Consider the following 22417-nt stretch of genomic DNA (forward strand, 5'->3'; position numbering starts at 1 on the left):
CAAACAAATCTGGAAAGCTGATTTGGAAATAAAAGTTTAAAGTCGAGTGTTCTGGTTCCTGACTCAAGCCATGTCCTTTTCCCCAAGGTATGTACCATATTTTCCCATGTATAAGACTACGGTTTTTTTAACAAAAAAAAAACAGGTTTAAAATTGGGGCTCGTCTTATACATAGGTAGTGCTGAGGAGTCTTTTCTTAATTTGGAGTCCCCAAAAATATACATGGGGGCGTCTTATACACGGAAAAATACGGTATACATACACAGACACATATGAAGTACATATGCTTAAATTTAAAACTGTAGTTGCCAGTAGGTAACTCAAAGCTGTAGCTATGGGAGCAACAAGGATGTGTTACTTATCCATTGCCTACCTGCTAATATTCATGCCAATAAGCCTACACATCACTTGATAGATCTGGATCCAATAGGCATAAATCTGAAGTGCCCTTTGAGAAACAACACATTGTAGACTCCAGTGATGTTACCTGTTTGTTTTGTATTGTTTTCAATGCATCTTCATTCATATTATGGCTCAACAAAAAATATGCATAAATATTTGGGTAGAGCAGACAGGAACTCAAATGATTCTGAAAGGAAACATTTAACAGCAAAGAATCTGGAACAGAATATGAAAGCTGATAAATAATAACTGACTCATATAGTATTAAGGTGGCAAGGATTCCTAATGAACGCTTAAGGAAACCATGTTATTTAATGAATATATCTAATTTTAACTATCATAGAAAACTGCAAATTCTAACTAAGAATGGTAAGAAACAGAAAAGTGCAAGGACCAGATGCTCTGCAAAAGAAAAGTGTATCTGGACCTTCTAGGATCTCACTGAACAGTCTCCTGCCACTTTACTCACCTCAGTTTAATTAATCACAGACCATTTTAATCAAGAACATAATGGAACTGAAACCCTGCCCAGTATTTATTTTTAGTACTAATATCAATGTGAACAAGAATGCAATGCAGTTCTCATGCAAAAGGTCACACTGTCTGGTTACTGTACTCAGAGATTAGACTTAAATGCCACAGCAGACGATGTAAACTTAATTGCGGCAGCCTAAAAAGATGTATTTTTAATGGAGGGCTATCTGTATTACATCCCACTTTTCGCAACAAGTTCTTACAAGAAAACTACAACACATGATCACATGATCACATTCCTAACAATTACCCTTTGCTTTGCTACTTGGGTCTACCTAATTGTATTGTTGTAAGCCATCTTGTTTTAAAATATGCAGGAAATACATTTTAAAAACAATAATTACCTGACCTACAAATAGAATTATTTGTATGACCTCTTAGATGATTAAAAAAAAACATTTTAATGAAATTATGTCTGTTTTTATTCAGACTATTTAGTTTATGATGCAGCATATGATTTTAAGAAATCATGAATTGCTTGTGTAGGGAAGATATTGGAATACATGAATGATAAACATTTGAAAATCATTTGTGCAAGGGAGTGCACAGTAGTAAAAATGATTATATTTATTTATATCCCAACTTTTCCCCAAGTTTTTCCCTAACAGGAACTCAAGGTGGCTTACAGATGAAACATCACCGACCTTCTGATCGGCAAGTCCTAGGCTCTGTGGTTTAACCCACAACGCCACTCGCGTCCCTTATACAGTCGTACCTCGGGTTAAATATGCTTCAGGTTGAGCGTTTTCAGGTTATGCTCTGCGGCGACCCGGAAGTAAAACGGAACGCGTTACTTCCGGGTTTTGTCGCTCGCACATGTGTAGACGCTCAGAATGATGTCACATGCATGCGCGGAAGCGGGTTGCATTCGCTTCAGGATGCGAACGGGACTCTGGAATGGATCCCGTTCACACCCAGAGGTACCACTGTGTGTGTGTGTGTATATATATAGAGAGAGAGAGAGAGAGATAAAAATTTTCACTCCATAAGACATACCTGACCATAAGACGCACCTAGTTTTTAGAGGAGAAAAGCAAGAAAAAAAATATTCTGAACAAAACAGTGGATGTATGATTTTTGTGGTTCATGCTGTGGCCACAGACATGATATGTGATTTGACAGTAAGTTTGGGGTAGCCCAATGCAAAAATCCTAAGAATCTATGTGGATGCATGCTTTCTAACCACGTTTTTGCGGCACTGCGGCCCCATGAAACAGTGGGTGTGTGATTTTTTTGGTGCAGGCTGTAGCCATGGACATGCTATGTCAATTGATGGTGAATTTGGGGTGCAAAAATCCTGAGGATCCATGTGCTTTTACTTCCCCCCTCCCAGGCAGCCTCCTTTATCGCTAGCATCTCTTATCTCCCTCCTGATCGCTTGCTGATCAGCTGCTCAACGGCTTCGTTTCAACACCCCCTTCCCTCTTCTTTACTTTAGTATCTTTTCCTTAGCTGGAGCAGTTTTTTGCTCCTCCTTTTCTTCTAATTTCTCTCCTCATTGCTTGTTTTAGTATTCCTGTCTCCTCTCCTTGCAAGTTTGTTGTCTTTACCTTCCCCCTCCCCCGGCAGCCTCCTTTAGCTACAGCCTTATCTCCCTCCCGATCGCTTGCTGACCAGCTGCTCAGCAGATTTGTTTCAACACCACATTCCCTCTTTCTAAAAAAAAGAGCATGATCTGCTTTTCGCCCCTGTGCAATTCAGCTCCAGGGACCATGCATTCACTCCATAAGACGCACAGACATTTCCCCTTACCTTTTAGGAGGAAAAAAGTGTGTCTTATGGAGCGAAAAATACGCTATATATTAAAGGTATATTAAAATATAAATAAGTACAATAAAAACATCATAGTACCAGCCCTTTGGTTACAAACAGTCAGCTCCAAAAAGCCTGTTAGAATAAGAAAGTCTTCACCTGCCAGAGTAAGGAAAACAAGGAGGGAACCCATCTAGCTTCTCTTGGGAAGAAGTTTCAAAGTCTGGGAGCAGCCACCAAGAAGGCCCTGTGCTGCATCCCCAACAAGCCTGCCTCTGAGGGAAGTGGAATTGAAAGAAGGACCTCCCTTGAAGACCTCGGAGTCTGGGCAGGTTCGTATGAGAATCAAAGAAGTGACTTTCAATTGTACATGCTTTAAAGCAGTGGTGTGGAAGCTTCAGACTGTCGTTCTGATTAGGCCTGGCAGGTCTAATTTGGCTCGCCTAGTCAGTTCAGCCAAACTGCCCTATAACTGACACCATATATTTAAGGTTCTGAACAGGTACATTCCCCTAAAAATGAATGGTACTTGCTTGCACATAATCTGTGGTCAAACTCGTGGTCTTAATTTTATATCTCTATTATACTACGCCATATGCATCACATGCCTGCAATTTGTACCCTCTGGTCCCCAAACACAGAGTAACTGGAATAAGAGGGACTGGCTGAGTGTTTTCAAAGCCTTTCAGAAGACAGGTGGCATGTGTAGCTTTAGAGCAGAGAGGACAAAAACAGGTCTCTTAAGATATGATCACAGAGCTGCTGAGATGGAACGGAGGCAGCGGGATTCTCCAAATGTTAACTTTCACCACAGAAAGCAATAGTGTCCTAAAACCTGAAAATGTGGGGGAATGTGAGCTGTACACAGGTTGAGGCACTTGTGACCCTCTGGGTCAGGGGTAGGCAACCTAAGGCCCAGGGGCTGGATGTGGCCCAATCGCCTTCTGAATCCGGCCTGCGGACGGTCCGGGAATCAGTGTGTTTTTACATGAGTAGAATGTGTCATTTTATTTAAAATGCATCTTTGGGTTATTTGTGGGGCCTGCCTGGTGTTTTTACATGAGTAGAATGTGTGCTTTTATTTAAAATGCATCTCTGGGTTATTTGTGGGGCATAGGAATTTGTTCATTTTTATTTTCAAAACAATCACCACATGGTCTGAGGGACGGTGGAGCGGCCCACGGCTGAAAAAGCTTGCTGACCCCTGCTCTAGGTATTGTTTGTCAGCTCCGACCCCATCCTAACAGGTTTATTATTACTTATCAGTAAATGGGGTTGCATTTATCTAGCTGACTCCAGTGCAGCTCTCTACACCGTCACTCAATTAAAACTATGCTTCTCCTCAAGAGCAGATTCCCAAACAGTATAAAATATAGCCTTGGCTGAAACTGCTAGATCCTAAATGGAGCCCCCCCACCCTTCAAACGTACAGATGTCTGAGACACAGGAGTATTATTATTTGTTACCTGCGGACAAGTGTGTGTATATATATATGGACATTTGAGGCCTAGACCTATTTGATTAGATATGCATATTCACCATCCAGGTGCATTTTGCCTTTTTGCTGTTGCTCCCAGGCTAAACCAGGCTTTTTTGGGGGCCTCTGATCTTCCTTGCCAGTTCTCCTCCAGCTGCCTATACGGAGTTTCACACAACATTCCTTGTTTATATCAACAGTGCGCTTAAGCTCAGGGCAAGATGACTAGTCCCTCAGAGGGTGGCAAAAGTACAAAGCTAAGTACTGATCTGCAATTTCTGGTAATTGTGCTGCTGGCCATCCAGAGTTATGGATGGGAAGAATATAAAACAACCCTCTCCAACAATGGGTAAAATAAAGAATCCTTCCACCGCTCCCCCATGGCAAGAAAAAAAAAATTAAAACTTGGGGCATTTTGGCAAATTGGAGCCCATTTCCAAAACTAGGCAGCAAAAAGGCTCTACCATGCTGAAATCATTTCCAGTGCTCAAATGAGAAACTTGAGGCAGCTGGGAAATCTTACAGCTAGATGAACAGCAGCTTGCAATAAAAGACAGTGTAAATAAGGTATATTGAAGCTAAATTGGATTCGTGTGAAGAACCGTTTATTTTGAAGGGGGTGTAAGTGGAGGAATTAACGAAGAGAAATTAACTTAACTCAGTTAAGTTAAAAAAAAAAATACAGAAAAATGCCTGACCTGCTATGAACCTTTTAACAAAGAAGAAATCTTTGGGCTACCGGAACATGTTAAGCTCAGTGCCATGCCCTGCCCTGCCCAAAAGGTGAAAACTAGAAAGGGTGGCTTCTGGTAAGAAATTTAATGCCAGTCTGAAGAACTTTTGTTTCTCTGAAATGAACTCAGCCCATCTCAAATAGTAGCACAAAGAAATATGTGTTAACCCAATAACAGAGAACATGCTGGTGAATATATTTAATCAGCTGATTCTTAAAGAAAAAAATAAGCATTCCTATTATCATTCCTTCCAAGATCTTGTTCATTGAAATAAAAACACCTACATTTATCACAGTTTGAAAGACAGCAAAGCGTTATTTGCCATAATAGGTTAATTTTGAAAGTAACATTTTAACACATATTCCATTTCCTCATCTCTGAAACTCCTGTGCCCTAAGGGAAAGTTCAATTTAACTTATGCTGGACACTTGGGCCAGGTCTTAAAACCACCCTGTCGTGGGTGTTCCTTCCTTGCTGACAGAGCTCCAATCCTCTCATTCTCCTAGCTGAAATAATTGCCCTGAGGAAAACCACTTTCCATGCCAATTTCCTAAAAAGGGGTGAAGTGTATATGCTCAGAGGGATGGCCCATGATGGCCCTAAGGAAATCTATGGGTTACTAGAGGAGACAACAGAGAGGCTCTCCAGGGAAAGAAAGTAGAAGCCAGGGGAGTGGCCTGGCATGAAATCTCACCCAAGGCACTAACTCTATTAACAGAACCATGGAGCCTTGAAAATGGTCCAGATGCACAAGCGAAAACGCTAGCAGCAGTATAATAAGGAAGAATAAGGGGAGAAAGTGATCTAAATATGCAGGAATGGTGGGAAAATTAAATGAACCAGGGAAGGGGAAGAAGGGAAGTCACTGAACGTTTTTATTAAAAGAAAGTTATTAACAGTGGGAATGTATATTTGAATGTGAATGTAATTTTGGAAAGGGTAATAATGAAATTTATAAATAAATATTTAAAAAGAAGTTGGTCCAGATCCACCAAGAGAGCCAGAGACAAGGCTACGACAGGAGATCATAGAGTAATAGAAGCATGGAGTTGTAGAGTTGGAGGGGACCCTGAGAATCATATTATTATTACTCAATCAAACAGCACCACTGTTGCATGCAATTCTGATAAAATATGAATCAGGTTTGTGCAATAAGGCTAGGCTGAAATGACTTCCTCCCACAGCAGTTTGTGGGAGTCAATGATTATGGAAGAAAGTAAGATAAAAGGTAAAGGTAAAAGACCCCTGGACGGTTAAGTCCAGCCAAAAGCGACTATGGGGTTGCGGCGCTCATCTCACTTTCAGGCCGAGGGTGCCGGTGTTTGTCCACAGACAGCTTTCTGGGTCATGTGGCCAGCATGACTAAACTGCTACTGGCACACGGAGGACCGTGCCGAGTGCCAGAGCGCACGGAAATGCCATTTACCTTCCCGCTGCAGCAGTACCTATTTATCTATTTGCACTGGCATGCTTTCGAACTGCTAGGTTGGCAGGAGCTGGGACAGAGCAACGGGAGCTCACCCCGTTGTGGGGATTCGAACTGCTGACCTTCCAATCAGCAAGCCCAAGAAACTCAGTGGTTTAGACCACAGCACCACCTGCATTCCCTAAGATTAGGCTGAAACGACGTCCTCCCACAGCAGTTTGTGGGAGTCAATGATTATGGAAGAAAGTAAAGAGGCCATAATTGGATGAACTACTGAGGTGGAGACAAAACCTGCCTTCTGCCTCTGCTGAACATACTAGTTTAAGTTTCCAGTTCTATGAAGAAAAATCAAAATATAAATAAATAGCCAATATCTACCTTTTCCCTTTCAAGAAGCAAATGTTCAGCCAGGAGAAGTGGACAGGAATCTCGTCCACACATGGAGACAGAGTCCACATGGCCTTCATCTGATCACAGTTTAGAGAAATAATGCTGTTTCCCATACTTTAGTCCTCATCAAAACTGCCTAGATCATTTGTCTTTTGTTTTGTCCGCCTGAAATCTTAATAAAATGCTTCTAGATTAGAAACTTGAGCATTTCTGCCTGGTGCCCAAGGGGATCATAGCTAGTTGTCTTGATCAGGAAGGATGGTGTCTGGGAAGGGAGGACCTCCAACAGAGGAGAGAGGACAAATAGAAAAGGGGAGTGGGGAAGAGGAAGTACTTTAAAAAGAACCAGAGATACTGCAGACCACCCAGGAGAAAAGGAAAATATTACCAATAAAAAAAGTCTTTTGAGTATGTACAGTGGCTAGTTGTCCAGTTTTAACTTTTCAAATGTTTCACATATTTTTCCTTCCCGTGCACATGCAGAGCTTAATTCACTTTCAGAACAAATTGCCCGAAAAAGCTTTTTCAGTTAGAGCTGGTTTACATATTTAATACGTATCAGCAAGGAGCTTTCCTAAACTTACAAACTAAACTATGCAACAGTTAACTGAAAATCGTTATGAGATTTCTAGAGTTACATGGTGCTTAAACCGAATTCTGTTAGGGGCAAACTGAAAATGGTATGTCAGTAAAAAGCAAATGACAGTGCCATAACAACATAACAAAATATTTGTTTTATATTGGAGTTAATCATTCTTGCTAAGTTACAGAACACAGAATTATCCAACGTCTGGTGCTGTACCATCCATAAAATATAGGATTTTCTTCCATAAGTGCAAAACGCCAGATATCTGAAAGTGGCAAATGTTGGTTGCAATGATACACAAGTTCAAGACCCTACAACAAAACATTGCTGCATGGACTTCCGATTAGGGTTCCAACCACTCCATTCTATTCCATTCATCCTCCCCTATCAACCAGTCAGCATTCCATGCCCACTGAGCATGTTCAGTCCTTTTTTTGGTGTTTGGGGGGGGTGTTGTTTGTAGAAGGGGATAAGGGGTGAATATACTTGCTTCTAATCCCAATAAACGTTGGTGGTCTTATCTGCCATGTTGCATCCTGATTTGATCAATGGGCCAGAGTCAATGCCTCCAAAGAGCCATTCTGCTACCCCTGCACAAAAGTTTTAAGACCATCTCCATTTAAAGTGTACTGTTGCAAGGAGGGACAGAAATAATAAGGCATCTATGATAATCTGTCCTTAAAACAAACCATTTAGAAAGGCTAGAAAGGCTAGCCATACATCAACCCTGAATGTCAGATGAAAACTCTCAAATTCACCCATATGCTTGATCATGTTAACAAACTTATCAGCACCTGGGAACATTTGGGATGCCATATTTCGCTATTACTCCACAGAGAATTTAGGGCAAGTACTCCCTACCACGAAATTACTCCAAAACATTCTGTTTTGATTAACTTCTTTTATTACACACCTTTATAATATTTCCTGTAAATTTTAGAAGTCTAGAAACCTAGAACAGAACATTGTCTTAAAACAGATACTCAAGAGTCAGAATTGTAGTCTAACATGTTATATCAGATTATAAGTAGGGCAAATTACATTAATTTCTTATAAATTACATTTAAATGCTGGTTTTGTTAATGTGCTTAATAAACCCACCAACTACAAATGTTGGTTATACAGTAGTCAAGCTGCTTGGTGTTACAGCAATATTTATTTAGAATTTAAAATCAACATTATTTGGGATGCTTGCACTCAAAAACTATATATATAAACAAATACGTTTCAACAGCCTATTGTATCAGTCTGAGAAATCTTCAACTGAATTATTGTAATCCCAATTATGTTTAGAAATTTAATGCAAAACAGGCACTAAGCACACATTACTAAGGCAAAGGGTTTTTTTTCCCAACCATGAAAGTGCAGAAGTTTATTCATTATGTCAGCTTTCTCCTCCCTTTGATTAATGTAATTCCTAACAATCATGTTTGCTTCTGCTGCCATTTCTGTTTCTGTTTCTCTCTCTCATACACACACACACGTTTTTCAAGTAGAGCTGAAACATAGAGCTTGTCTTGTTTTCCACCCAGCTAGATACTGTAAAAATCTGAGAACATACTTGATTCTGTTTTCTCCCACCTTCCCTCCCTCCCAGTCTTGTCCTCCTCTCATATACTTGGGTGGGCAGATCCATGGGAAGCTTTGCTTTTTAGTATGGCTACCACAAAGCATTTTGCTACTCTCCTGGAGCACATCTGGGCTTTATATCAGCCCTTTAATTAATCCTCAGTGAAAGCCAAGCTATGACATTTTGACTGGGCAGGCTCCAGTTTTGGACAGGTCTTGATTTATTGCGACTGAGTCTCAACCAACTTTGATTTATTTCAGCTTTGGGGAGAAGGGCAAGTGCTGAACAGAAAAGGCACTGTTGGATGCAGATCACATGGTGCAAAGGGAGGACCTCCGAACTCCTGCGGCCCAAATGACAAATGGCTCAGACAGTTGCAATAAAAAGGCAGCAAGGCTTGCGAATAGAAACTCAGAACACGAATTAGTAAAAGAATCCAAGATAACGATATTGAAACAATGCCTTCGGTAAAGTTTGCCAGAAGTGCCAATGAAGGAAGTCCATGTCTTATCTCTGAGAAAACAATAAATCCCCAGCCACTCATTTGAGTTAATCGTTGCGATCATCTGTATTCAGCAAAATACGGAGAAGCGGAGCTGCTGCTATCCCCAATGAGTTACTTTCATTAGAGAGGATGTTCCATTGTCCGCCAATCCAGAGTAGATGGCTGTCCTTTTATATCAGGTCTTCCTACATCCCAATCAAATTACCTTTTGATGATTAAGCAAATAAGCAAAGTGACAATTATTCTGTGTAAAAAGAATAGTGCAACAAAAGCTTAAACGGGGGCTTTTTTTTAGGTTTTTGTCCTTTTTTAAAAAAAAAAACCACACACACAACTCAACTACTACTGTCAAGTATATGTTTAATTGTGACAGTCATCACTGACAATCTGAAACAATCTACTAACCAACAGTAAACCACATAAGAACATGCAAAGAGCCCTAACCCAGTCCAGGATCCTGTTCTCAGAGTGGCCAACCAAATGACCATGGGAAACCCACCAAAAAGACATGAGCACAACAGCGTTCTCCCACTCAACTTCTCCAGCGATTGGCCTTCAGAAGCCCATCACCTCCAACAGTGGAAGTAGAACACAGCCATTATGAGTTTGGATTTGATATCCCGCCTTTCACTCCCCTTCAGGAGTCTCCAAGCGGCTAACTTTCTCCTTTCCCTCCCTCCCCAAAACAAACACTCTGTGAGGTGAGTGGGGCTGAGAGACTTCAGAGAAGTGTGACTAGCCCAAGGTCACCCAGCAGCTGCATGTGGAGGAGCGGGGAAGCGAACCCGGTTCACCAGATTACGAGTCCACCGCTCTTAACCACTACACCACACTGGCTCTGTATTATGGCAGGTAGCCAAAGAGAGCCTCATCCTCCATGAATCTCTCCAATGCTCTTTCAAAGCCATCTAAGTTAGTGGCCTTTATTACCGTATTTTTCGCTCTATAAGACGCACCAGACCACAAGACGCACCTAGTTTTTGGAGGAGGAAAACAAGAAAAAAAATATTCTGAATCTCAGAAGCCAGAACAGCAAGAGGGATCGCTGCGCAGTGAAAGCAGCAATCCCTCTTGCTGTTCTGGTTTCTGGGATAGCTGCGCAGCCTGCATTCACTCCGTAAGATGCACATACATTTCCCCTTGCTTTTTAGGAGGGAAAAAGTGAGTCTTATAGAGCAAAAAATATGGTACATCATGTGCTACTGAATTCCAGAGTTTGTGTGCTGCCTGCAAAGGTATGTGCTTTTGTTTGTCCTGAATCTTACAACTTCCAGCTTCACTAGATGTATTATGAGAAATACTTGTGGTTCGAGGACCCGACCCCGCGAAGTGAAATGAAGACACAAGGACACGTGATATAAGGTTAATGGGCTAGAAAGGCCACAACTTTATTGATTACAGCAATGAAAAGGTATTGGCTTAGGCATTGGATCGAAACAAGTGGGTTTATTCACCAGGGGTTCATCACCTGTTGATGCTAATCCAACTATAGGCTCACCCCTGCTGTCACCGAGGGTCGTGCCATGGCCTCCCGCCAAGCAGGCATCGGACAGAATACACGACCGCCAGATTCCTTTAACGGAATACCCCTAAACATTGAAGGCATAGGCGATGGCCACACCTAGCACTTCGACACACCACAACACATTATTCCAATGCCTAACTGCCACCCGAGCCGAAAGGCTCGCCGCCAATACCTTCAAAGCTGTAACCAATCCCAGATGCTTTTGCTGACACTAGCTAACCAAATGTCGTTCCCCAGATCCGATAGGTGGACACCATCATTCCGGTATAAAGCTTGGTCGCCAATTCGGATACGGTCATGATAAATGACTCTGCCATACAAAAAGTGCACCCAACGGGCTAATGCACGATTTAAGAGCTTCCTGGATTTTTCAATGGCCATACAGTTCTGCACACAGCGTCACACAATTCTCTTCAGGAAGGAGGACCAGAACACCGTTGTTCCAGGACACAAGGCAGCCACCTCATCCAAAACGACGAGGAATGAGGCCAGGGAAAGGCTGGCGCTGCAGCAAAAGGCTGCTGAACACGCCCCCTCCGTGGCACCTGGTTGGATGGCCACGGGGGGGGGGGGGGCGTGAGCGCCAGCCAGGTGAGCTGGAGGCAGGGGGCAAATGCCCCCTGCTGGGCGGTGCTCAGGCTCCCGCCCACAACCACTCCCCTCTCTTTCAGGGAGGAGAGTCTTTACTTCTAGCTACTTTCTGCAAACCGTGTGTAATTGTATACACCTCTATCATTTCACACCTTACTTGCCCCCCTTTTTAAACTAAAAAGCCCCCAAAGTTTTAACCTCCCTTTCCTCACAAGGGGACTGCTTCATCACTGTGGCTGTCCTTTTCTAAACCGTCCCCTGCTCTATAATTTTCTTTGGGGAGGGGCTGTAATCAGGACCTTCCAATATGCCACCCCCTTCATAATTTATGGGAAATAAGGTTTCTGTGCATACATGCACACACTTTAGCAAGAAAGGGGAACTGCTGAATTTGTTCCCACTATTAAATGTGCTTTCGGTGAGGGGAAAACCTTACCTGGATATATCTGTACTTTCAAATGGATAGTAAGTTATTATTTCCTACTCCTCAGTGGTATGTATGTATGGATGCACATGGAGTCAGAAGACGAAGGCAGTTGTGAGAGCTGAGTTTTAAAGCTCCCAGGCATTCTGTCCCAACATGTGTACAGCAATACACACATTGTTGTGGCTGCCCTTGCGATCAATCCTTGTCTCTGGGGCAGGAGAGAGCAAAGAGTTTACTGTCATTACACTATCACCAGTGGGAAAATGCAAGCACCCAGTGAATGCGTGTCCTCCCTATCACCCATATTATCTAAGACGAAAACTTTTCATACAAAATTCAAAAGTGCATGCAATACAACATCAACTTCAAAAGACTTTGGAAGGCATTAACAGTTATTTATTTATCATGCTTGTAGACCGCTTTTGTGAAAAGAAGAAAAAGAAGAAGAAAGTCTCAAAGCAGGACAAGCTGGACAGAGGCAAATCATGGGAAAATGTGAATTGTATTAAGTGAAATATATCAGCAGGTAGATTTTTTTTTTAAATGTAACACATGTTTTGTGTATGATGTTCATCTTCTACAATATATGAGAGATGAGAGGGATGAGAGAGGGGAGAAAAACACTGAAGTAGTAAGAACAACCATGCGGTAATATTGCCTGACAGCCATAAAATTTCACCGCATACTTATCCTGGTAACCAGAGCTGCCAGTCCCCTGAGATAAATTTAAAGCCTGCCAAAGAAGACCAGTTGGAAAGTTCAGCTGCTCTATCTGTGGATCATTAACATTATTTGTTAGGTCAAGCCACATCCCAGAACACCTATAGCTGAAAATTGAAGCATTTGTTCTAAACTAGAAGTGGCATATTAAGTGTACCCTGCAGATTTGGGGAATGTTCTGACACAGAAGAAGAATCACAGTTGTTTAATATACAACTGTGGAGAACGGTCATTTTGTTGATAGATCCTCTTTGTAATAACGTCTAAAATATAAGCATCCTATTAAGGGATGTGTTCCCTCTATGAAACTCACCGTGTCTTTTGGGACAATTAAGAATGTGTGCTCAGATGCACGCCTAAGAGAGTAACTATGCAAACTATTTCTACCACAATATGGATGCAGATGAACATTCAAATGAGCATCCTACTGAAAGGAAGGAAGTGTTGATAGAAGATGTCCACAACTGGAAAAGCGGTAAGATGCACATTTGGATGCACAGAAGATGAACATTATTCCAGTGCCATCATGTAATATACTGACTCCTTCCTGCATGGTACTTTGACCCTTTGCCTGGCTTGAGAGCAGTACATGTGAAAAGGATCTAGGAGTCTTGGTTGACCACAAACTTGACATGAGCCAACAGTGTGACGCGGCAGCTAAAAAAGCCAATGCAATTCTGGGCTGCATCAATAGGAGTATTGCATCTAGATCAAGGGAAGTAATAGTGCCACTGTATTCTGCTCTGGTCAGACCTCACCTGGAGTACTGTGTCCAGTTCTGGGCACCACAGTTCAAGAAGGACACTGACAAACTGGAACGGGTCCAGAGGAGGGCAACCAAAATGGTCAAAGGCCTGGAAATGATGCCTTATGAGGAACGGCTAAGGGAGCTGGGCATGTTTAGCCTGGAGAAGAGGAGGTTAAGGGGTGATATGATAGCCATGTTCAAATATATAAAAGGATGTCACATAGAGGAGGGAGAAAGGTTGTTTTCTGCTGCTCCAGAGAAGCGGACACGGAGCAATGGTTCCAAACTACAAGAAAGAAGATTCCACCTAAACATTAGGAAGAACTTCCTGACAGTAAGAGCTGTTCGACAGTGGAATTTGTTGCCAAGGAGCGTGGTGGAGTCTCCTTCTTTGGAGGTCTTTAAGCAGAGGCTTGACAACCATATGTCAGGAGTGCTCTGATGGTGTTTCCTGCTTGGCAGGGGGTTGGACTCGATGGCCCTTGTGGTCTCTTCCAACTCTATGATTCTATGATTCTATGACTCTCTTTAGCTGGGTTAGGTCACAAGCTTTTAAGTGGAGGAGACATTGTACACCATTTCACTGACTACTAACAAATTGCACCTTAAAACTAATGAACTTTATTATGCCATAAGCTATTGTAGACAGGAGCTCTTTTCAGTTTCATGATTTTGTTGTTGTTTCTGCTGCAACTGTCTCAGACAACTAGCCCTGTTTAAACAGATACAATAGGCTGGGCCACCACAGGGTTTTGAGTGGTGGGGGGGTTGGGGGGAGATGGCAAGAACAGAATCACCTCAAAACTCTGATTTAGTTTTAAATCACCTGCTGCTTTACAGGCTCACTGAATTTAAAATAAAAAGTAACAAAACACACACATGGTTTTCAGCCATAATTTTAACAATAAATTTGGTACACTATACAATATTGTTCTAGAAAACTCTGCTTTGGAAAGGAGAAGAAATGAGCTGCTTGTTATTTGACACATTTTAAAGGTAATGCATTATCATTAATAATGAAATAAAAGGTTAGCCTCCAAACTATGACAAAAATAATTATTTTCTCAATTGGGAAACCTTATACATGAAAGAAATCCTTCCTCTTTTCAATCATTCCAACAGAGTTCTGAGACCACCAGTGTTAGAAGACCACTTGGAAAACCATGGGAATAGCCTTGATAATAACATACATACAGTTATTGACGCACAGGAAACAAAACCAGATGGCTCTGCTGAAGAAAGCATTTATATGGTTTTTGTTTTTTTTTTGCTTTGTAACTCAACAAATGCAGCAATCTTTTCTAAAGATGCAGAAACACTGAGATAGATCTGCATAAACAGATAGGCTTGGTTTTGTTTTAAATTCCATTATTCACATCTGGGAGAATAACTGCAGAAAAGCAACATGGTACAGTAGCTATGAAACAGATGAGCATAATTTTCCTGAAGAAAAGGAGGCTATTAACAACACTTACTTGTAGACACAACTGTGGTGCTTTGTAAATGAATACCATATGATTTACGTTAGACGGAGCTCCTACACATTATCATTAAAACCACTTTCTTGCCTCAATTATGTACTTTCAAATACAGAACCTATTCATGTCTGAAATAACTATGGCCTACATTCTTCTTCTTTTCCTCTCTTATTGCCAATCACTCACACTTATCCCACATACAAGAGAGTGGCTCCTATAAGCAGTGCATAATTTTTCCTTTATGTTCTGATGAAAAAAAGCCTGAACCCTTGCCCCGCAAATCTTTTTCCTTGCCTCACAAGAAAGAACCTTTCCTTTTTTCTCAGGTGGCACAGAGCCAGAAGTCGCATATATGACTATGAATCACGGAACTGCATTCCGCTATGAAAGATGTGCTGGTGGCGGCAGGGGCCATGACTCAAATATTGCATTGGGATTTTTGTTTGCTAAAATGTTGCTGGCACTTAAAACCAGGAAGCTTCTTTTCTGCCTGCAGTGCCTCACCTGACTGGATCTCTACCTTCCTGCATTAGTATCAAACCAGGCCATTTCCTTTCCTGTCTGCCCTGTCCCTGCATCCATCAGACAGATCCCCCGATTCTGATGTGGCCAATGAACTGCCCTTTAGACTGTCCTTCCTGCATGGTACTTTGACCCTTTGCCTAACAGCTGTACGGTATCGCTGAGACTGTCAGGCCCCGATCATGCAGATACAGTCTGGAGTAGGGAAAACACAATAGCAGCTTCTATGACATCACACGCAGGAGTAAAATTCATGGATGTGATTAGGAAGCCCACTTACAAATTTAAACGGCTCTCTTTTGTCCGTTTCAAAATAAAACAAAGAAAAATGGGATTGAAGGAAATAACACTTTACAGGCAACAATATTGACTCGTTTCCAGATTAACGTGATCAGAACTCCAGTCCCATAACAGGGATTTCCCAACCCTTCCTCCTCATTGTAGCTGTTACAACCACCCAAAATCACTTCACAAGTCCAGGAGCCCTTGAATAATGCGGATTCTGATGTACAGGGAAATTAGTGAAAGCAGAGGCAGGGAGACATGTATGTTCAGATAACTTCCATTTGCACAAGGTTCATCCACCCAGTTTCTGAGCGTGTCCGCTTGCTATTGCAGCTCTCTGAGTCACACACCACGTCACTAAGAACATAAGAAAAGCCTGCTGTATCAGGCGAATGGCCTATCTAGTTCAGCATACTGTTCTCACGGTGGCCAACCAGATGGCCCTGAGAACCTCATAAGCAGGACCTGAGAGCAACAATACTCTTTCCGCATGTGATCCCCAGCAGCTCATATTCATAGGCATACTGCCTACCTCTGACAGTGGTGGAAGAAACAGCCATTGGGGCTAGTAGCCACTGATAGCATTATCCTCTATCTAATTCATCTAATCCTTTTTAAAAGCATCCAAGTTGGTGGACGTCACTACCATTCATGGCAACAAATTCCATACTTTGTGTGCTATGTGACAAAGTACTTTTGTCTGCCCTAAATCTTCCCACGTTCAGCTGCAATAGACGTCCCCAAGTTATAACAGAGGGAAAAAAGGAAAAACTCCCTCTTTACACCATGCATACTTTTATAAACATCAAGTCTACTCTTTTTCTTTAAACTAAAAAAGCCCAAATGTTGTACCTGATCTCATAAGGGGAGTTGCTCCATCCCTTTAGTAATTTTTGTTGCTTTTTTCCAGCTCAACAAGATGCTTTTTGAGAGGAGGCAACTAGAATTGTAGACAGCATTCAAAGCGTGGCCACATTGTAGATTTGTGTAATGGTATTGTGATATAGGCAGTTCTTTTTTTTTTTTCATTTTCATTACCTTTTCTAGCGATACCTAGATATTGAATTCACCTTTCTCCCCCACCTGCTGTACATTGAGCCGACATCTTCAATGAGGTATTCACTTACTGCCGTGAGCCCGGCCTTGGCTGGGGAGGGCGGGGTATAAATAAAATTATTATTATTATTATTATTATTATTATTATTATTATTACCACCCCCAAGATCTCTGCTCAGTTCCAGTTCAGCCCCCAAGACAATGTAAGTGAAATTAAGATTATTATTTTTTGCTCCTATGTGTATTCTGGAGAGTAGAGTGGCTTTTCAGAGGGTGCAGGGGACTGAAATGGGTAGGAGCAAATGTTGAAACGCCATCATATAAGTAGAGTTTTGCTTGTGCTATTCTCGATCCAAGCCCATACCTAAGAACAGGGACCGAATGAGACTGTAGAAATGTTCAGGGTCCACTTTGCTTCGCTCTTCACAAAAATGGTAGTCTATGACCACATAAGCCAAAAACATGTAAATAGCTTGACATTTGGTATTATGTGAACCAATCCTAATGTTTTTCCCACACCAACTTTTTAATAAGACTGCATATTTGAAAACTATCTCATTACAACCAGAAATAAACATGTCCTCAAATTCCACCCATTCATGATTTTTGGCATTATTTGTATATTTAGTTGTTGAGAAATAAAAAGTTGGTAATGGATTGATACGTACGTTCTCACTGCTCCAAGTTAAATGTTTGTGGGAATCTATATTAATTTGAAATAGGGCTCTCTTGGGGGTATGCAAGGATTTTTGTAACATGTCTTGCTATTTTTTCTTTACATTGTATAGGAATGAATCATTGACTGCTAAGTGCTTACTGTTGCACTAGTATTAGAACGTATCTAACAGATGGTTTATTGTACTGTCCTTTACCAAATAAAAAGGAATAAATCATCTTCACAGAACAAAACAAGACACAGAAGATTCATATATCAGCACTGCTGATACATTACTTATCCCCCCATCCCCACCCACAGTGGTACTGACTGCCATCCAAAATATAATCTAAACACACTTACATGCAGCCATAATGTAACCTGCTTGCATCATGTGTAACATCAAAACATTATTATAAGTTGCTTTTGATAGGCAGATTCTGAGATCAATATTACTCATGCAAATCATCATGCAAATATTTAAGTCACCATTGTTTCTAACAGCACCACATTACCTCAGCATTAAAGCTCGCTTTCAACCCAAAGTACATTGTTTAAATATTTTTTAAAATAAGCACAAGAGATTCAACCCACAGCATTATTCTTTCTGCATACATATGTGATTGTTAGCTTGAGAAATATTGCACCACTGAAAGGTCAAAAATAATACAGTATATATCTGACAGAGTTACCATGGGAAGTCAAAATCCCTGTTGTGTATCAACAAGGTATAAATGTAGAAGGGGTTCTGAAAGGCCTTCAGTACTAGTAAAAATATTATAGGAAGCTTCTAAAATGCTCACAAAAATATCTACATTTGCTGCACTCTCCAGTAACTATACAGCAGTGCTAAATCTTGAAGTTTTGTTTTCCAGTCCATTAAATCCTGGAACAGTTGTTTATTTCCGTTTTAAAGTTTCATAGTCCGGAATTGAATGCATTTTGCAAATTCAGTGTCTCCAGGAATTAACAAGAGATCTATTATGCAGGAGTTAATCTCTGGGGAGTGAGATATTCAAGATGACCTCTATCACAGTTATGAATTGCTTCAGAACAATTTTGGGATGGCTTCAAATCACGTGAAAGATCTGGAATGTTACTTACATCACCAACATGTGTTACTGGTGGAGACCCCAGCTGAGTGCATTCTATCTGGTGGCCAGCACATTTGGAAACTCACTGGTATTGCTAAATAAACTCCACTCTTATTTCCAGTGCAACAAATATTTGCAGAAGAAGTTGGGCCAGCATTCACACACAGAGAGAAAACTTTAGGTTGAAAAAAACGCCCCAGTAAATTCTGCATTACCAAGGAGGTTTAGATTGAAGGGTGGGGTCAGGTGCAATAGAGAGGCTCATCCTTAAATGTATGCCTATTTCCTCGCAATTGTTTATTGAATCAAACTTGTTTTGTTTCATGCACATCATTTATGTTTTAAATGAAGTATTTCTGCTGGGGAGTTTTCAAAATTCCATTTGAAATGGAAAGAGAAGGACAATTTCACACTGCTACATTTATTGATGTGATCATATATGTGAATACCAACACAAGGAATAGGTTCTACATGTGGCACTAAACTTTTTCCCAGTAGCCATAATTAAAGATAGTGTGGTTGCCTCCCTCTTTGTGCAGTCTGGCACACTAGGCTTTCTCCATGTGCTCATAGACCTGCACACAACCGTGTGGTGGAAATAAAGATTTTCAAGAGAAACATTCTCTCTCCCCCAAAAAGTCGTAACTGCGAAAAACATTGTTTATAAATGTTTGTACAAGTTATGTAACGGTAACTGCACTATTTCCTAAACTAACCTCTGCAACAATTATATTCAAATGAGAGAACCAAAAAGGCCTTCTGGAATTAAGATGGGAATTGTTTTGTCTCATCACTGCAAGCAGCCATCAAGAAATAGCAGGATTTTGAAAGCTTTCAGCGCAACTGAAATATATCATCTTAATACTTAACATGACCAAAGAAAGAACATTTTGGAGGTGAACAGAGGGATACTTCATGAATACTAGTTTCCAGCCCCCTTTCAGAAGAATTTAGCAAAGAATGTAAACCTGAAAATCTATTTTTAATATGCACGAGGTAGTCTTCTGCATTATTTCTCTAGATAAGCTGAGAGAAATGTCTGGTTAGAGGTATATCTCTGTGTGATGTACATTTTCTCTGAAGCAGTTCCAATAAAGCATACAAAAAGCAGTACTTTAAAGTACACTTTTCACCAACAGCATACCTCAACGTAGTCCTTGGCGTGACCCCAGTCTCTCTTAGCATCCAGATTGCCCAAACTGAAACATTCCAGTTGCCCCAGGTGGATCTTAGCAACGGAACGACTAATTTTTCGAGTTACAAAGTTAGCCCCTAAAATAAAGAGAAAGATAGCATAACGGGATTAGAAACTGTCTGGTAACTGTCTGATAGCTGATCCCAAGAAATACAGTTTATGATAATTTCTTTCAGCCTTCCCTCCTCCTTGTATCAATCACCTAAATTCTGTCATCATTTATCATTTCTGAAAGCCAAGGAGTGCCAACATACATGTCACATTAGCTATAGTCTCTCATCAAATAACTTTCTTTGAAACTCTAAGCATCCCTAATCTGAAGCTTCAGTATTAAATCTGGCACGAGGCCAAGAAAAGCAAATTCAGATAGAGACTTCTGAAAATAAGAAAATAAAAACAAGACTGCAACCCAAACATTAAAGGCTTGGGCCTTTCAAAAAGTTGGGGTGAAATAGAAATTTGCATGCTAAAATGTTTAGCAAGAGAAATGAGATCTCCGTCACCTGTAACTTGTTATCTGAGCGGTCATTTGTGGAGTAGCAAATGTGAAAATTCAGAACTCTTTAGAGCAGGCATGGCCCAGATGTTTTGGGACTACAACTCCCATCATCTCTAGCAAACAGGACCAGTGGTCAGGGATGATGGGAATTGTAGTCCCAAAACATCTGGAGGGCCAAGTTTGGCCATGCCTGCTTTAGAGCTCTCAAGAGGGCAAGAAGGAGACACCTCTGCCCTTCATTCATTTGAAGCTCAAGCAGACCCAAATAAAGATGCATGTGTTGAACAGTCCAGAGTCCACTGAAACTTAAGACTATAGAAGTGCTCAGTCCAAAGAATCTGCCCATTATGTTTTTTTTGTTTTTGTTTCCCCCCCCCCCCAAAGATATTTATTGGGGTTTTACAAACAGAAAAAAGAAAGTAATTACAGAATAAAAAGGAAAAAATTACAAATACAAAAGTACGGAAAAAAAATACACAATACCTGGAAAATAAAAAACAATTAGGAAAAAAGGGAAAAAAAGAATCTGCCCATTATGATGATAATTAACTATGTGACGTCTGAAGTCTAGGAGCCACAAAACAACTCCAAGGAAGAGGATGTATGCCTCCTAGAACAGGGATTCCAAGCCCTGGTCCACAAACCCAGGCTGGATCGAGACACATCGAAGAAGTGTTTCAATTAAACGTGTTGCAAACTTTGCGTGAGAAATCGGGTTAGCAAAAATGGGACTTCACAGTGCCATCTGGTGTTGCAGGGTTGGAATGCATAAACAATGCATATGTTTTTCTTCGCAATCTAGCTGAGTCCCAAGAGTTGTCCACAAGCTTCATTCAGAAGGTCTGTGGAGTGTCTGCGAGGGACATTTAAAATCTGAATTCTATATAATTACACAATATGAGAAATACTGGGAAATTTTTTATGTCTGATGTTTTACAATTTTTTTATATGTGCTGTAAGGAGCCCAGGGTATAAATAATAAATTATCTATAATAATATAATATAATATAATATAATATAATATAATATAATATAATATAATATAATATAATATAATATAATATAATATAATATAATAATATAATATAATAATAAAGCAATAAAATACAATTAAAAGCCACACAGTATATATCACAGCATATTGCAACGGCCACAACAAGCAGGAAAAGAAAATAAGTAAACGATCCACCAAGGCTCACAGCAATTTTCAAGTGGTCCATGGGGGGAAAGTTTAGGAACCACTGTCCTAGATCCTTGTATGACCCTAGTCATACCTCGGGTTGAAGTAGCTTCAGGTTAAGTATTTTCAGGTTGCGCTCTGCGGTGACCCAGAAGTAATGGAGCACGCTACTTCCGGGTTTCGCCGCTTGCGCATGCGCAGACGCTCAAAATGACATCACGTGCATGCGCGGAAGCGGCAAAACGCAACCCGCAGATGCGCAGTCACATCTTACGTTCTATTCAGGATGCAAACGGGGCTCTGGAACGGATCCCGTTTGCATCCAGAGGTACCACTGTATATGAACAGGGGTATTCCCCTGAGATTTAGGGCATGCGAAATGAAGCCTAGATGTTCCACAACAGGCCGTGATGTCACTCTTGGGCCACATAGGTAAGCTTTGCCTTTGAACAGGGCTGCATAGGCTTTGGGTTGGAATCAACAGCACAGTCCTGCTTCCTCTAGTTGTGTGAAGTGGGGAATTAACCTCACCCCAAAATAAAATTCTATCCTTTTGAAGGTATAGTCTAATGGCAGAAAGACTGGATTAGCAATGAATTAGTGGATTAGAAGAATTAGTGATTCTTCTTGGGTTTAATAGATCTGTAAGTTTTTCACACAAAGCAGAGTTTTACAGCCAACTAGCCTATCAAGTGAGTACATTTAGAATATTCCAGTGCTTTTTTTGGGGGGGGGGTACACGGGTATGCATACCCCTAAACATTTTGTGAATCTAACTTTGGCCTCATTGAGGGGCAAGATTTCAATATGAGTAGGAAAATGAGAGTACCCCTAAACATTCTTTTAGAAAAAAAGCACTGGAATATTCCATAACTAATATTATTTGCCCAAAAATGGAAGGAAGAAGAGGTCCCGACGAGAGAAGAATAGATACAGAAGTTAATGGACTACACAGAAATGGCAAAATTTACCTGAAGAGTAAGAAATCAGTATAATTTTTTAAAATAAAGGAATGGAAATGGTTTATTGAGTATTTCCAAACGAACTGTAAACAAATCAAGACATT

General features: G+C 40.8%; 1 protein-coding gene across 2 annotated transcripts in view; it reads right to left on the minus strand.

Annotated features, from left to right (window-relative positions):
* GMDS (GDP-mannose 4,6-dehydratase) overlaps positions 1-22417 on the minus strand; it is a 298993-nt gene that overhangs the window by 182940 nt on the left and 93636 nt on the right. The window contains exons 7-8 of one of the 2 annotated variants that reach the window (XM_081873146.1): positions 19622-19749; positions 488-589 (exon numbers count right to left, since the gene is read on the minus strand). In XM_081873146.1, coding sequence (XP_081729272.1) covers positions 488-589; positions 19622-19749 — 230 coding nt within the window. The remainder of the gene's footprint in view (positions 1-487; positions 590-19621; positions 19750-22417) is intronic. The other variant, XM_081873145.1, reaches the window with a different exon arrangement.

Source organism: Podarcis erhardii, assembly GCF_964252035.2.
Source record: "Podarcis erhardii genome assembly, chromosome: 8".
NCBI lineage: Eukaryota > Metazoa > Chordata > Lepidosauria > Squamata > Lacertidae > Podarcis > Podarcis erhardii.